The 17512-nt window shown below is 37.7% G+C and overlaps 3 protein-coding genes across 3 annotated transcripts; all 3 read left to right on the top strand.

Annotated features, from left to right (window-relative positions):
* Positions 1 to 1404: 1404 nt before the first annotated feature.
* LOC121967534 (probable aldo-keto reductase 2) lies at positions 1405 to 3411 on the top strand. The gene is made up of 5 exons (XM_042517829.1): positions 1405 to 1843; positions 1924 to 2124; positions 2246 to 2418; positions 2501 to 2603; positions 2695 to 3411. Exons 1-5 carry the CDS (start codon positions 1622 to 1624, stop codon positions 3031 to 3033), a joined length of 1038 nt encoding a protein of 345 aa, XP_042373763.1. The 5' UTR covers positions 1405 to 1621; the 3' UTR covers positions 3034 to 3411.
* Positions 3412 to 9097: 5686 nt separating this feature from the next.
* Positions 9098 to 10168, top strand: LOC122055180. The gene has a single exon (XM_042616559.1). The coding sequence runs from the start codon at positions 9098 to 9100 to the stop codon at positions 10166 to 10168; it is 1071 nt and encodes a 356-aa protein (XP_042472493.1).
* Positions 10169 to 11779: 1611 nt separating this feature from the next.
* LOC121967533 (probable aldo-keto reductase 2) lies at positions 11780 to 13562 on the top strand. Its single transcript, XM_042517828.1, has 5 exons — positions 11780 to 12166; positions 12247 to 12447; positions 12601 to 12773; positions 12856 to 12958; positions 13030 to 13562. The coding sequence occupies exons 1-5, from the start codon at positions 11945 to 11947 to the stop codon at positions 13366 to 13368; spliced, it is 1038 nt and encodes a 345-aa protein (XP_042373762.1). The 5' UTR covers positions 11780 to 11944; the 3' UTR covers positions 13369 to 13562.
* The last annotated feature ends 3950 nt before the right edge of the window (positions 13563 to 17512 follow it).

Raw genomic sequence — 17512 nt, 5'->3', positions numbered from 1 at the left:
AAAAAAAAAAAAATCCAAATTCGCTCGAATGCAAGAACAAGCTATTGTAGGTGATAAGTTTGAAAACACGTGTTGATTTACCAAGTAATTTATGGCCTAATTTCAAACACAACTCAGCTCGTAATATGAGTTTGTCACTTTCAAACCTTGATAATGTCCTGTTATAGTCAGGTTAAATACATTATCTTAGAGATGATAACGTAGGAAAATAATATTTCAAAGACTTGCACTGCACAGGTGCTAAGCAGGGAGAAAGCAAAATGCTTATCTATATGTGAGTGGCTTTAAAGCTGTTTACACTGGGATGTGATTGCTGTGCCATCTGATTCTTTCTTTCTACTTTCTAGAGCATTAGAATTTGACTTTTGGTCTAACATTTCGTGAAATGTCATCATCACTATGCTTGGCTCGTGACAGAAGTCATGGTAGTTAGCGGTGTTTAAACAATCCAATCCCTGCAATTGTATATACAAAGCATTCATCTAGATGGATACAAGAATATGCTATTAAAGGACAAACTGAATTGAATAAGTCAAATTGTATTAAGTAAATTGAAATTGTAAAGGATAAAAATTAAAAAAATATATTTTTTATATATTATAAAAAAATGAACATTCTATCTCAATATATTTTTAAAAATATATTTAATTTTAATACTATGATAATTATAAAATTATAACTCTAGACATTTCAATTCATATAATGTGGTAAAAAGTAATTCACTCGACCCCAACGTCCCTGCCAACTTGTCCCTAGGTCAACACGGAGGAGGTAAATCAATGGTGACTACTAGTCACTAGTGCAAATGACCAAGACATGGGGGAGATTATGCTCGGTCATGCCTAATTTCGAAACCAAGATCTCATGTGATAACACCCCATATTTTAACCATCACACCGTCCCGAGAAAACCATTTCAATTCATATCAACACTATATCATGGTTACCATTTATAACTACTACAAAATATATCTGATCAATATTATATTATAATAGTAATTATGATTCGAATAGTAAATATTATATCAATGATATTCTGTTAAAATTTATTCACAATAATTTTTCATCGACCGATGATTTATTCATAACATGATTGTAATTATGAATTATAACAATTATAATATAAAAAATTTATTTCTGATAAATACTTATCATTATTATATGATAAGAATATTAAATTCATAATTATAATCATAATTATATAGTTGTTATAGAATCATAACTCATATAATTATATAAGTTATATGATTTTAGCTATTGTAATATTGTTGAAAATTAAAAAAAAAATTATTTTAAATGGAATGAATTAATATTTTAATAATAAATGGAAAAAAAAATCCTCCTAACTGTTGAGTCACACCTTCAGCGGAAGATCTGTTTCCTCGCCGATTGTGCTGGTTTTTTCCCCCCTTCTGTGTTTCTAGAACTTTGACCTTCATATGAAACGAGAAGGAGAACGCCGTCCCGGCGACGCAGCCTTGAACTGGAAAAATGCAGCCATCGCCCATCACGCCCACGTTATTTAACCAGGGCACATCCCACTGGTATAGCCATCGCCACACCGATCCACACTGCTACACTGCTAGCTGCTTAGTGCTAACGAGAAGCCGAGAAGGGCGACGATGGCGGCATCGGCAGGCGTTGGGCGCATGAAGCTTGGCTCTCAAGGGCTGGAGGTATCCCGTCAGGGCCTCGGTTGCATGGGTATGTCCGCCTTCTACGGTCCCCCCAAACCCGACGCCGACATGATCGCCCTCATCCACCACGCCGTCAACTCCGGCGTCACCTTTCTCGACACCTCCGACTTGTACGGACCCTACACCAACGAGATCCTCCTCGGCAAGGTATCCCTACCTTCTTCGCCTCACTCTCACCCCCGATCCTCTACGCCTCCATCGTGATCCTCTCCTTCGTTGATCTTTAGGCGCTGCAAGGGGGCGTGAGGGACAAAGTGGAACTGGCCTCCAAGTTCGCATACTACTTGGAAGACGGGAAGAGGGAGATCCGAGGGGACCCGGCCTACGTGAGGTCCGCCTGCAAGGCCAGCTTGCAGAGGCTCGGCGTCGATTGCATCGATCTCTATTACCAGCACCGCATCGATTCCAGAGTTCCCATCGAAGTCACGGTCAGTTTCCGATTTCGTTTTCCGATATCATGTATCAAACCTTTCGATTACTTCATCCAGCTCGACTTGTTCTCTTAAAACCCCCCTTCCTATTAAATCTTATTTCACTCGTCTATTATAGATCGGAGCACTTAAGGAACTAGTTGAAGAAGGAAAAATCAAATACATCGGATTGTCCGAGGCCTCTGCTTCAACAATCAGGAGGGCGCATGCTGTTCACCCGATAACTGCTGTCCAATTAGAATGGTCTCTGTGGTCAAGAGATGTCGAAGAAGAAATAATTCCTACTTGCAGGTAAAGCTCGTCCAATCTCCGATTCATATATTACTTCTTTCTATGACATTGCCGGTAACATTATTTCATTTTTTTTCTCCAGGGAACTTGGTATCGGAATTGTAGCATACAGCCCTCTCGGACGCGGATTCTTTTCTTCTGGAATTAAGTTAATCGAAAATGCACCCGAGCAGGATTTACGCAAGGTGAGTTGATACTTTCCAGTGGCTGTTATCTTGAAGAAATATGTTAAAGTTGTGGAAGATAACTAATAGAATTTTCTCTTGTTTCATATAGTATTTGCCGCGGTTCCAGCCAGAGAATCTGGCTCAGAATGCAGTCATTTTTGAACGTGTAAACGACATGGCAAAGAGGAAGGGATGCACTCCCTCACAACTCGCACTGGCATGGGTTCATCATCAAGGAAGTGATGTGTGCCCGATACCTGGCACGACGAAGATTGAAAACTTGAAGCAGAACATTGGAGCATTGTCTGTAAAACTCACACCAGAGGAAATGGCTGAGCTCGAATCGTATGCTTCGGTGGATGTTGTTAAGGGTGATAGATACCCTGAGCAAGTGGCTACCTGGAAAAACTCTGATACACCTCCTCTATCTTCATGGAAAGGTGAATGAGCTTATTCCCATCTGCCGAGCTGGTTTTTATCTGTGATAATGTCGTAGTCGAGTAAGTCTTTTAGTGACCCGAGGGTACAAGTAGTATATGTTCTTGTGGTAATGGCTTGTGTAAAGCCTGATGATTGTTGCCCAGCTCGAATAAAACTATTTGCTCTTCTTATAATGTGTTTCATTGGCGTTGCTCATTCTCTATTTTTGTCATCGTAAATACAGTACTGCAAGAAAAATTGTAATATGCCGATTAACTTTCGGTTAGTGAAAGGTAAATCCTATTAGGGTGCATTTGGTTGGAGTTATCTTTGATAATCTTGGTTATCTATCCAAGGTTATCAACGAAAATCTTGTTTGATTTATGTAATTAATGATTTCCGAGTATTGTTCTATGTCGTACACATAAAGGGTTATGCAACCTGGAATCTGAAAATTTCAGAAAACTAAAATTTTTCTTGATTCCGGGATTAACGAATTTTTTTTACTAAAAATATCCTCGATAAGAAAAAATATGAAAAAAAGGAAAAAATATAAAAAAAAAAAATGTTAAAAATTAAATAATTTTAAAAATAAAAAAATTAAAAAACTAAATAAAATAAAAATAAAAAGTCTAAAAATTTAAAAATAAAAAATAAATAAATAAATTTTTTTAAAAATGTAAAAAAATATAAAATATAAAAAATGTAAAAAAACATTTAAAATATAAAAACATTAAAAAAAAACACATAAAAACGTAAAAAATATACAGGAAAAAGAAAAAAAATATATAAAAAATTAAATAATAATAATAATAATAATAATAATAATAATAATAATATGTATAGTTGGTTTTGTAACTGAGGATAATACAGTAAAATATTAAACTAGGGAATTCATTAAAACTTTCAAACAAATAAGTTTTTGTTGTATTACTTAGGTTGAACTAAACAACATTTGTTTATGTTTTATTCGCCAAAACTTTGGTTATGTGATTACCTGATAATCACATAACCAAGGTTATACATGATAACTTGAACCAAACGCACCCTTAGTATTTTTCTTCACTCACTATGCAAATCAAATGTACTACATATCAAAATCTCATTCATAAGCAACTATAAAATACATAGATTGTCTTTGGGCTACTCGGAAGCGGTAGAGGCATTCCAGTAGTTCTCAAGCACTCATAATTCAATTCCTAACTATGCACACTATGGAGATTTTCCTTTACTGGTCTGAAAATTCTAGAAAGTTAGCTCTTTGACGAGAAATCGTTTGCGCTTCCGGATTTACCTTGGTAGTCGATGAAAAATTATCATAGATCTGGGCCAATCACCTCCATGTTTAGTTGATTCGAAGAGCTGTAAAATTATTGTCATGTGACTTGTTCTAGTCGTGAAAATAATTTCTTGCAATGTAAGATAGGACTACATACAATGGATCGTTCTTTAAGTCCCCGCATTGATAGGAACTTCGTAATCACAAATTTGACACCACAAAAAGAACACCAAATAACAACCAAATATTTCAATCACACCAAATTCGATCGTCGATGTGATTTTAGCAACTAATATTTGTTTTTGCTGCTAATATTAGCGACAACATTAAATTCAATCACTAAATCTAGCGACGGAAGTTAATCTTTGTCACTATTGTCTCTAACATTAGTGAAAAAAAAAAATTTCTATCACCATTTTGACAACTGGAATAATATTTCCCTTGCTAATTTTCTAAAATAATTTGACAATACCTCCTCTCTCTAAATGATTTCATTCTGTTTACATGATACATTAGAAACAAACCAATACACATTCACATCTACAACATTCAAATTCACAATACATTCAAATGTATCATGTAAATACACTCTGATGTGGTGATGGAGGGAGGTCTACCTGGCACGGATTGAGCAAGGAGACCGAGCAGAACAAGTCTCCACTTGGGGACAAAACAAGAAGCCGACCGACACGTATGAGGAAGCGCTCAATGCGCCTATCCCCCTCCACCGAGCATTGTTCTGAACTCCATCGGAGGAGTTAAGCCGAGCGGGCATGGACCAAGGTTCTTCTTCTGATGATGCACCTATTCGAGACGCAAGGAAAGGGAAGGCTCCCCAGAGAGGATGATTCACCCGAGCGGATCAATCAACAGTTTTCGGAGGAGATTTTGAACGACCCTCTGCCAAGGCACTATACGTCGCTGGCGATCGGAGAGTACAATGAAACCACCAACCCAGTCGACCAATTGACCAAATTTGACAATGCGGCCACACTTCATCAGTACACCGATGGAGTTAAATGTCAGGTTTTCCTCACCACTCTCTCCAGATCAACACAACGCTAGTTCAAGAGATTGCCGGACGGATCAATCCATAGCTTCAAGGACTTCCGGGCGGCATTCCTTCACCACTTCGCCAGCAGTTGCCGCCACTAGAAGACGAGCGTGAACTTGTTCTCGCTCAAGCAAGGGCCTAGAGAGGCGTTGAGGACCTACATCCGGCACTTCAATCAGGTGGCGATAGACATCCCAGCGGTCTCCTCGGACGTGCTAGTGAACGCCTTTACCCAAGGGCTCACCAAAGGGGAGTTCTTCCGGTCACTCATTTGGAAGCCACCAAGGGACTTCGACCATCTGCAAAAGAAGGCCACCGAATACATCAATGTGGAAGAAGCCCAGGCGGCGAGGAGAGAGACGCCTGTCGAGCCCACAGGAGTGTCTGAATGACATCAACCGAGCAGCCATCAACCCCCTAAGGGGCCTCAATTGAGAGGAACTTAGCCACACCATGAGCCCAGGACACATGTCGTGCAGCATGTGGCAGCTGCTCGCCCAAAAGCTGCAAAAGGCAAGGTGTGGACGACAATGTTCTGCTTTTTTCACCAGTCGGCGACACACAACACCTAGAACTACTACGACCTAACAGCTAGTAGGCTGGCCCCGAGGGGATATCACTGTCGATCCCCATCTCCCGATCGACAACATAGGCGCTGATCAGCTAGTCGAAGGGAAGAGGAAAGGATGACAACCGAGCTACACCATCATTAGCCCCAGCGAAGGAACAATCCAAGTCATACCCGAGCCTCTGTCGAGCAGAACAGGTCTTCGACTTGAGAGGATGAGAACAGGAACAACGCCGCTCGAGGGGAAATAAGAATGATCGCCGGTTGATCGACCGGAGGTGATTCCAACCGAACGAGAAAATCGCAGGCTTGGTGACTCGAGATTCACCAAGCAATTTATGGCCTAATTTCAAACACAACTCAACTCGTAATATGAGTTTATCACTTTCAAACCTTGATAATGTCCTGTTATAGTCAGGTTAAAAACATTATGTTAGAGATGGTAACGTAGGAAAATAATATTTCAAAGACTTGCACTGCACATGTGCTGAGCAGGGAGAAAGCAAAATTCTTATCTATGTGAGGAAATCTCCAATTTATCACCAAAACACCAAATTTGGTGTCAATTTGACACCAAATTGCTCCAACCCATACACCAAAACTCATCCCAAATATGGTGATGTGAATAATGCAACACCATATTTGGTGTTGCACTATTCACATCACCATATTTGGTGATGGAGAGATTTTTATTTTTATTTTTATTATATTATTATAAAATCAAATGTAATTAATTAATAATAATTATTATTTTCTTTATCTTTATTTATAGTATAATTAAATGTAATTATTATTTATTATAAATTTAAATTAAGTGCATTTAATAGAATATTTAAATTTTATTATGTATATTTGTAAATATTTAATTTATTAAAATTATTATTTTAATTTTATTTAATATATTTTAATTATAATTACATTTATAAATTATCACTAATTTCATAAACATAATACAATAAAATATTAAAATTTTTGATATGCATAAATATACAATACATTACCCATTACATTGTCATACAAAATAAAAATAGTAATGACATTAAATTAAAATATTACTAATACAAACTTAAAAACATAATTAACTAAGCTTAACAAACAAGTACATGGTACAAACGATACTAATAAAGCACACATAAACTTAAAATTACTTTAATATTATAATACTAATATTCAGGAAGATCACTCCCCATTCCTCTAAAATAATTATGAAATTATCCAAAAATATTCGTAGGATTCTGAGATTCTTGATCTTCACCTTGATATTGATTAAGTTGTGATCCTTCTCCCTGTATTTGAGATGTTTGAGATCCTTCTCCTTGATGTGCAACTAAATGAGATCCTTGTACTTGCATTCTCTTTTGCATAATTCTAATTTGCTCATTGCGAATATATTAACGCATCATCGGGTTAGAGATCGAGTTCAAATCTTTGAATAAAATTTTAGTTTCTTCCTTGCAAAGCATAGTATCTGCCATTTTTGTAGGAGCAGCAGTACTTGCATTCATTGCCTCAACAAGTTGAGCATTAATATTAATTACCTTTGCAATTTGTTCATTATTCTTTTTTTTTTCATTTTTGCTTTTTTCACCCCTGGAGGTCGTTTATTAGAACTACCACCGCTATCTGAATCAGTAATATTAAGATCAAAAGCAGACACACAAGGAGATGAAGGTGTATGAAATGCTTCCTCGAAGAATTGTTGTTCAGATGAACCAGCATTAGCATTTTGTTGTCGCGATTTCATGGATGCAGTATTCATAGTGTCAGTGCCAAAATTTTCAATGTCTTTAAGAATATTTCAGACATGGTCAAATTTGAAACCCTTTGTGTATTTTGGGTCTTCTGCAAATAACAATTTGGCACGAGTTAACTGCAAGAAAATAATTGAACATCAATTATGAAGATAATAATATGTATTAATAAATTTAGACTTATATTTTAAAATTTAGATAGTATAAAATAAATATGAGCATAGTAACTTACAATATCTTGTTCTGATGCTCCACTAGGATTCAGATGTTCGATTTGTCGAATGCAACCTTTCATTTTGGATACTGCACTTAGCATAAGAAGCATTCTTTTTTGCAAAGATCTTGGCGGTCGGCTATGATGCGCAAAATTTGGATCTGCATGAAACTCTTTCTCAACTCTTGCCCAGAATTGATCCTTCGATTGGTTGATCCCAATGATTGGATTTTGTGAAATATGAAGGTAAACATAACATAAGTGTTTATCTTCTTCAAATGAGTATGAAGCTTGTCGGGGGGTTGCACTCATTTTAGTAGAAGAGAAACCCTCAAAAAATTGTTGACATACAATGTGTTATACCAATATCTGGTAAGCCATTATATAGTGAAAAAATGTGAATATAAAATTATGCAAATTTTGATTCAGTGTCATGTCACGTCGCCTGCCAAACTTGTCCTGATGTTGTCATTGTTGTGTCACGTCATCTGTGCATATTTATTCAAATGTGTTCATTGTTAGGTCACGTCATTTGGGCACACAAAAATGTGTGTTTAATGCCCGGTCACGTCGCCTGTCAAACTTGTCCCGATGTTGTCATTGTCGTGTCACGTCATCTGTGCATATTTGTCCAAATGTGTTCATTGTTAGGTCACGTCATCTGGGCACACAAAAATATGTGTTTAATGCCTGGTCACGTCACCTGCTAAACTTGTCCCGATGTTATCATTGTTGTGTCATGTCATCTGTGCATATTTGTCCAAATGTGTTCATTGTTAGGTCACGTCATCTGGGCACACAAAAATGTGTGTTCAATGCCCGGTCACGTCGCCTGCCAAACTTGTCCCGATGTTGTCATTGTTATGTCACGTCATCTGTGCATATTTGTCCAAATGTGTTCATTGTTAGGTCACGTCATTTGGGCACACAAAAATGTGTATACAATGCCCGATCACGTCACCTGCCAAACTTGTCCCGATGTTGTCATTGTTGTGTCACGTCATCTGTGCATATTTGTCCAAATGTGTTCATTGTTAGGTCACGTCATCTGGACACACAAAAATGTGTGTTCAATGCCCGGTCACGTCACCTGCTAAACTTGTCTCGATGTTATCATTGTTGTGTCACGTCATCTGTGCATATTTGTCCAAATGTGTTTATAACATGCATTATAAATACATACCCTATAAGAAACATGTACCTCATCCATTCAATTATCTCAGAAAATGGATAACAATATTGAAGGTTCATCAAATTTATCATCTTCAAGCTCTGATGATGATAACTATGCAGAAAGTTTTAGTGCAAGGCAAAAACTGATCGCTAAGGTGATTTCTACCAATAATCAAATTGTCTTAAATTATCTCAATGAAGGAAGCAACAAAAGCAGACATCGAGGCTCAATTCTTGGTCATAAGATGATCAATCGTAATCGTGAAGCTGCTGATCGTAATCCATTCAATGATTATTTCGCCGAAAATGCATTGTATAATGATGCAATGTTTCGAAGAAGATTCAGAATGGGACGAAATTTATTTATGCGTATCTGTGATGCTGTTACTAATCATGACAACTATTTTATACAGAAAAGAGATGGGCTTGGAAGACTTGGTTTGTCAAGCTTGCAAAAAATAACAGTTGCATTTCAGATATTAGCATACGGTGTACCAGCAGATGCTACTGATGAGTACATTAAAATAGGAGAATCAACTGCTATTGAAAGTGTGAAACGATTTTATCGTGCCGTTGTTGAAGTTTTTGGAGGGCAGTACCTACGATCTCCAAATGCTCACGATGTTGCTAGGCTACTTCATATTGGTGAGTTACGAGGTTTTCCAAGTATGTTAGGTAGCCTAGATTGCATGCATTGGAGATGGCAAAATTGTCCAACAGCTTGGGCAAGACAATATTCTGGTCGTAGTGGAAAGCTAACAATTATTCTAGAAGCTATAGCCGATTATGATCTGTGGATTTGGCATGCGTATTTTGGGTTGCCAGGATCGAACAATGATATTAATGTACTTGAGTCTTCTCATCTTTTTGCTAATCTTGCTGCAGGTATTATAATTCCTGCTCATTATGTCATTCAAGGAAAAGAGTACAATATGGGTTACTATTTAGCTGATGGTATATATCCAAAATGGTCAACACTTGTTCAAACGATTCATGCTCCACAAGGTCGAAAGAATAAATTATTTGCAATGAAGCAAGAAGCGTGTAGAAAGGATGTTGAGCGAGCATTTGGCGTGCTCCAATCATGCTTTGCAATTGTTATAGGACCTTCACGTTTTTGGTAGAAAAATATTTTACATGATATACTAACATCATGTATTATTATGCATAATATGATAATTGAAGATGAACGTGATTTAAATACACCAATCGTGGAACACTTTGAGGTGCCGACTCCAGATGTTGAGCCCGCAGTAGATGATGGTACTCGATTTGAAGAGTTTCTAGCTCGATACAGACAAATCAAAGACAAAGAAGCTCATAGTACCCTTCAAAATGCATTAATTGAGCATTTATGGGAACAATATAGTAATTCTAAAAGTTAAAGTCTTGTAATATTGTATTTTTAATTAAGTATCCTTGTTTATTTTAAATATAAAATACTAAAAATTTTATCCAATTGTGTGTGATTTTATAATATTTTAAAAATATATTTATGCTTGAGTAATTATATAATAAAAATTATATATATATATTAGTTGGATATTGAATTTTAAAAAATTTAAAATATCAAATATTAAGAAATATTAATTTTAAATATAATAATTATCATATAAAAAATTAATAAGAATTATAGAATATTCTAAAGAATATTCTTTTTTGTGTGATATGGTGATGATGGATTGGAGTTGAAATAATGTTTAGTGTTGAAATAGTATCATTTTGATGTAAAAATTGTACCAAATTTGATGATGTAGATTGGAGATGATCTAAATAGCTTTAAAGCTGTTTACACTGGGATGTGATTGCTGAGCCATCTGATTCTTTCTTTCTACTTTCTAGAACATTAGAATTTGACTTTTAGTCTAACATTTAGTGAAATGTCATAATCAATACGCTTGGCTCGGGACAGAAGTCATGGTAGTTAGCGGTGTTTAAACAATCCAATCCCTGTAATTGTATATACAAAGCATTCATCTAGATGGATACAAGAACATGCTATTAAAGGTCAAACGGAATTGAATAAGTCAAATTGTATTAAGTAAATTGAAATTGTAAAGGATAAAAATTAAAAGAATATAATTTCTATTTATTATAAAAAAATGAACATTCTATCTCAATATATTTTTATTTTTAAAAAAGATTTTTAATACTATGATAACTATAAAATTATAACTATTATCACATATAGACATTTCAATTCATATCAACACTATATCATAATAGTTACCATTTATAACTACTACAAAATAGATCTGATCAATATTATATTATAATAGTAATTATGATTTGTATAGTAAATATTATATTAATGATATTTTTTTATCAATATTGATCAATATTTTTATATACTGTTAAATTTTATTCACAAAAATTTTTCACCAACAGTTAGACTCTATATCCCTAATCTATATTGAATGATGTATTTCCGGATAGTAATTATGAATTATAATTATTATAATATAAAAAATTTATTTCTGATGAATACTTATCATTATTATATAATATCAATTATAAATTCATAATTATATAATAGTTATAGGATCATAACTCATATAATTATATAAGTTATATGATTATAGCTATTATAATATTGTTGAAAATTAAAAATATTTTTTAAAAAATGGAATGAATTAATATTTTAATAATAAATGGGGGAAAAAAAATCCTCCTACCTGTTGAGTCACACCTTCAGCGGACGATGTTTCTAGAACTTTGACCAAACGAGAAGGAGAACGCCTCCCCGCGACGCAGCCTTGAACTGGAAAAATGCAGCCATCGCCCATCACGCCCACGATATTTAACTAGGGCACATCCCATCGGTATCGCCATCGCCCCACCGATCCACACGGCTACACTGCTAGCTGCTTAGTGCTAACGAGAAGCCGAGAAGGGGGACGATGGCTGCATCGGCAGGCGTGGGGCGCATGAAGCTTGGCTCTCAGGGGCTGGAGGTCTCCCGTCAGGGCCTCGGTTGCATGGGTATGTCCGCCTTCTACGGTCCCCCCAAACCCGACGCCGACATGATCGCCCTCATCCACCACGCCGTCAACTCCGGCGTCACCTTTCTCGACACCTCCGACGTGTACGGACCCTACACCAACGAGATCCTCCTCGGCAAGGTATCCCTACCTTCTTCGCCTCACTCTCACCCCCGATCCTCTACGCCTCCATCGTGATCCTCTCCTTCGTTGATCTTTAGGCGCTGCAAGGGGGCGTGAGGGACAAGGTGGAACTGGCCTCCAAGTTCGCATGCTACTTGGAAGACGGGAAGAGGAAGATCCGAGGGGACCCGGCCTACGTGAGGTCCGCCTGCCAGGCCAGCTTGCAGAGGCTCGGCGTCGATTGCATCGATCTCTATTACCAGCACCGCATCGATTCCAGAGTTCCCATCGAAGTCACGGTCAGTTTCCGATTTCCTTTTCCGATCATCATGTATCAAACCTTTCGATTATTTCGATCCCGCTCCTGCCCTAATTTCTCCGCTTCATCCAGCTCGACTTGTTCTCTTAAAACCCCCCTTCCTATTAAATCTTATTTCACTCGTCTATTATAGATCGGAGCACTTAAGGAACTAGTTGAAGAAGGAAAAATCAAATACATCGGATTGTCCGAGGCCTCTGCTTCAACAATCAGGAGGGCGCATGCTGTTCACCCGATAACTGCTGTCCAATTAGAGTGGTCTCTGTGGTCAAGAGATGTCGAAGAAGAAATAATTCCTACTTGCAGGTAAAGCTCGTCCAATCTCCGATTCATATATTACTTCTTTCTGTGACATTGCCGGTAACATTATTTCATTTTTTTTCTCCAGGGAACTTGGTATCGGAATTGTAGCATACAGCCCTCTCGGACGCGGATTCTTTTCTTCTGGAACTAAGTTAATCGAAAATGCACCCGAGCAGGATTTCCGCAAGGTGAGTTGATACTTTCCAATATGTTAAAGTTGTGGAAGATAACTAATAGAATTTTCTCTTGTTACATGTAGTATTTGCCGCGGTTCCAGCCAGAGAATCTGGCTCAGAATGCAGTCATTTTTGAACGTGTAAACGACATGGCAAAGAGGAAGGGATGCACTCCCTCACAACTCGCACTGGCATGGGTTCATCATCAAGGAAGTGATGTGTGCCCGATACCTGGCACGACAAAGATTGAAAACTTGAAGCAGAACATTGGAGCATTGTCTGTAAAACTCACACCAGAGGAAATGGCTGAGCTCGAATCGTATGCTTCAGTGGATGTTGTTAAGGGTGATAGATACCCTGAGCAAGTGGCTACCTGGAAAAACTCTGATACACCTCCTCTATCTTCATGGAAAGGTGAATGAGCTTATTCCCATCTGCCGAGCTGGTTTTTATCTGTTATAATGTCGTAGCCGAGTAAGTCTTTTAGTGATCCGAGGGTACAAGTAGTATATGTTCTTGTGGTAATGGCTTGTGTAAAGCCTGATGATTGAGTGGTTTGCCCAGCTCGAATAAAACTATTTGCTCTTCTTATAATGTGTTTCATTGGCGTTGCTCATTCTCTATTTTTGTCATCGTAAAGATAGTACTGCAAGAAAAATTGTAATATGCTGATTAACTTTCGGTTTGGTAAATCCCATTAGTGTTTTTCTTCTCTCACTATGCAAATCAAATGTACTACATATCAAAATCCCATTCATAAGCAATTATAAAATACATAGATTGTCTCTGCGCTACTCTGGCTGCGGTAGAGGCGTTCCAGTAATTCTCGGTAGAGGCGTTCCAGTATTCTCGAGCACTCATAATTCAATTCCTAACTATGCACACTAAGGAGATTTTCCTTTCCTGTTACTGGTATGAAAATTCTAGGAAGTTAGCTATCTGATGAGAAATCATTTGCGCTTCTTGATTTAGTTTGGTAGCCGATGAAAAATTTTCATGGATCCGGGCCAATCACCTCTATGATTAGTTGGTTCGAAGAGTTACGAAATTATTGTCATGTGACTTGTTCGAGTCACAAAAAATAATTTTTTGCAATGTAAAATAAGTTCTCTAGGCTCTCGCATTGACAGGAACTTCGTAATCATAAATTTGACACCACAAAAAGAACACCAAATAGCGACCAAATATTTCAATCACACCAATTTTGATCGCCAATGTGATTTTAGCTACTGATATTTGTTTCTGTCGCTAATATTAACGGCAACATTAAAATTCGGTCATTAAATTTAGCGACGGAAGTTAATCTTTATCACTACTAATATTAACGGCAACATTAAAATTCGGTCACTAAATTTAGCAACGGAAGTTAGTCTTTATCACTAACATTAGTGATGGAAAAAATTTTCTGTCACCATTTTGGCAACTGGAATTATTTTGACAATACCTTCTCTCTTTGAATGATTTCATTCTGTTTACATTATATATCATAAACAAACCAATACATATTCTTATCTAACATTCACATCTACAACATTCACAATGCATTCAAATGCATCGTGTAAATACACTCAAATCGAAATACATTCACACTTAAATATATTTCCGTACACACGATACATGCTATATCAAATCACAAACCACTCGTTCAAATCCAATTACAAACCACACTATCGAATTCATGATACAATCACATTCACGATATATGCGTGAATATGAAATGTAAAGTGATACATGGTTCAGAAATAATATAATTCAAATTTATACATCCCAACTCAAATTTAAAAAACTAATACATCATCACAACCTACAATAAATATAATACGATAAGTTATTTAATAAAATAAAAATATAATTTAAACTACACTACATTTATTATTTTGAAACAATCCTTTTTATATATATATATAATATTACTATTTATTTGTGTACGAATCTCAAAGTATTTCCTAAAAAGGATGAATCATAAAGATGTTCTTACACATTTCCTAAAATAGGTTCGCAATCATCCGTTTGGCAAAAAGGAAGTTTCTAATATATAACTTACATATAAAATATTCTCTGTTCTCTGTGACACAAAACACTAAAAAGAAATGTGAGGCTGTTGAGCTAATGTGCCCTTAATATGCTTAACTGGCGAACTAGCCTCTGGCATGTCCCGATCAGCTATCACTCGTAGGGACCACCAAGTCGGATTAGAGGACTATAGTTGGAGACTTGGCCTTTGCCAGGCCTTTCCGTTTGGCAGTGAGTTCTGATAGACCGAGTATCTAATTTGTCGAATCAAACCATAGGCCCGATTGGTTAGATTATTCGATCGAGCTAGTTATCGCGTTATCTCTGGGTGACGTAGAGGACTGGACTCTGAAGGATATTGACTTGGCTCAACGCTTCATTAATACTAGAGGATCAGCGTTCGACTGGTCGACGATCCGATCGACTAACATCTTAGCCGAGATGATCGATTGCGCTTGCTTCGAGGGTTGACCACTCCTTGACTTTGACTGCCATGTCAGTTAACCTCCTAGACTTTGATCCTATTTGGGTCCCCACCTTATTCACCGTATCAGAAGTCTTCCCTTTAAGTTTAGTCGAAGGAGGCTACAAGTCCAATTGACTAGACACTTGTGCTGTTTGTGCTCCCTATTCTCTGATCGGACGTCCGTTCTTTTTACAGTCATTTAGCTCAAGTTGATGTTATACTTAGTTGTTGGTGCTTTTGGGATCCCACGTTTCCCGACTGGATGCTCATTCTTTGTACCACCACTCCGCTTAAGTTGACATCACTCTAGTACATTGGAAATAGGGCACGTCACTTATCATTAATATTGAACATGATGAGTGCGTCTTTTTATCATAAGTCTGTCCATTGCCTCCCATCTCTTATAAATGCCGCCGGTATTTTATTGTCACATGTCAAACGTTGATGGAGAGAATGTCTGATGTAACATGCATCTATTGATATTCGATGTGACCGCTACTGATTCAAATTTGACAATCTAGATTAAATCTCTCCTTTCTATGCTCTTGATCGAATAACTCTCAGGGCTCCTCAGTAGGGTTTTTAAGGTTTACACTTCAACGCCACTTCATCGTTTTCGCATTCCCAAACCCTTTGATCCTCTAGTAAGTCCTATTTCTTTCCTTCTTCCAATCATCTTTGTCCTCTTTTCATGGTTTCCTCTCCTCCCATCGCTATTCACAGGCTCTGGTACACCTCTACCACCTTTGACTGTAATGGCGAGGAGGTGGACTAGCGTCTCAATTACCACATTCCTCTCGACCACCGTATCGTCATCCCCTCGGGTTATGACCACCCCCATCTTCGTCCGACCGTCTTTCTTGCTTTTTTCAAGGACTAGTTTATGGGCAACCTTCATTTTGTTAGAGCAATCTAATGCCCCTAGGTTTTGATGTTTGGGCAAATGTTTAAGTTAGGTTTATTATTGTATTTGATATGCATTGTAAGTGTGCAGGATACAGGTACAACAAGGAAAGTCCAAGTGTGATCTTGGCAAAGGAGGAAAGTCCAAGGATGAGTCTTGGCGGTGTAAGTCCAAACATGTAGTCTTGGCAACGTAAGTCCAAGTGTGACTTGGCAATGGATGAAGTCCCGGAAGCGCGACCTCTAGTGAACGTACTCAGGAGGGGTTAAATCCTAGGATTAGGGCTTTACTGTAGCATTACTGTAGCAGTCGACTGGTGTTTTCATCAGTCGACTGGTAGCCGACCGTTGGCTTGTAACGGTCGAATTTCACTTAGGACCGGCCGACTGGTGGTTGTACCAGTCAACTGGTGGCGGGGAAAATAGTAGGTGTTTTCCTCCCGAACTCTATTTAATAGAGCCAAGGGTGCTTGACCAAAGTTGACGAAATTAGTGGTGGTAAACCCTGATTAGTAGTATACTAGTTCTCAAGTGCTTGTGAGTGTTGTGGTGAGATTTCTCCACTCACAAGGAGTGACTTGAGATAGCTGGAGCTTGCCGGGGGCTAATCCACTGGCGGATCAGGATCGTCCACCTTACGGATAGCCATGGAGTAGGAGTAAGTGATATCCGAACCACGTTACATAAACGTGTTAAAGATTTGATTGTCTTGGTTATTACCTCTAGGTTTAACTTTCTATTTGTTAGATTTGTTTTGTATTTCCGCTGTGCACTAACAAGCATAAGAAGCGACGATTTGAGTGAGACGCTATTCACCCCCCTCTAGCGGGCTTCAAGGTCCCAACAAGTGGTATCAGAGCGGGTCACTCTTCTACGGACTAATCACCGAGGGAGCAAAGCGCTAGAGGAAGATGGAGTCCGAAGGCCTTTTAGGATGGGATATCCGAATCCCACCTCCATACAATCGAGATGATTTCGAGTATTAGAGGAAGCGCTTGGAGATGTGGTTCCAAATGAATTGGAACCAATGGATTGCGTTGGAGGAACCGTTTAAAGCACCAACGGACAAGAAGGGAAAGCGTCTCCGACCTCGATATTGGACTAAGGAGCAAAGGGAGCAATTAGAGACAGACAAAGAGGTAACTAGAATTTTAATTAATTTATTACCTTCTAATGCAATATTA

Source organism: Zingiber officinale, chromosome 3B (genome assembly GCF_018446385.1).
Source record: "Zingiber officinale cultivar Zhangliang chromosome 3B, Zo_v1.1, whole genome shotgun sequence".
NCBI lineage: Eukaryota > Viridiplantae > Streptophyta > Magnoliopsida > Zingiberales > Zingiberaceae > Zingiber > Zingiber officinale.
This window is presented reverse-complemented; position numbering and strand designations above follow the sequence as displayed.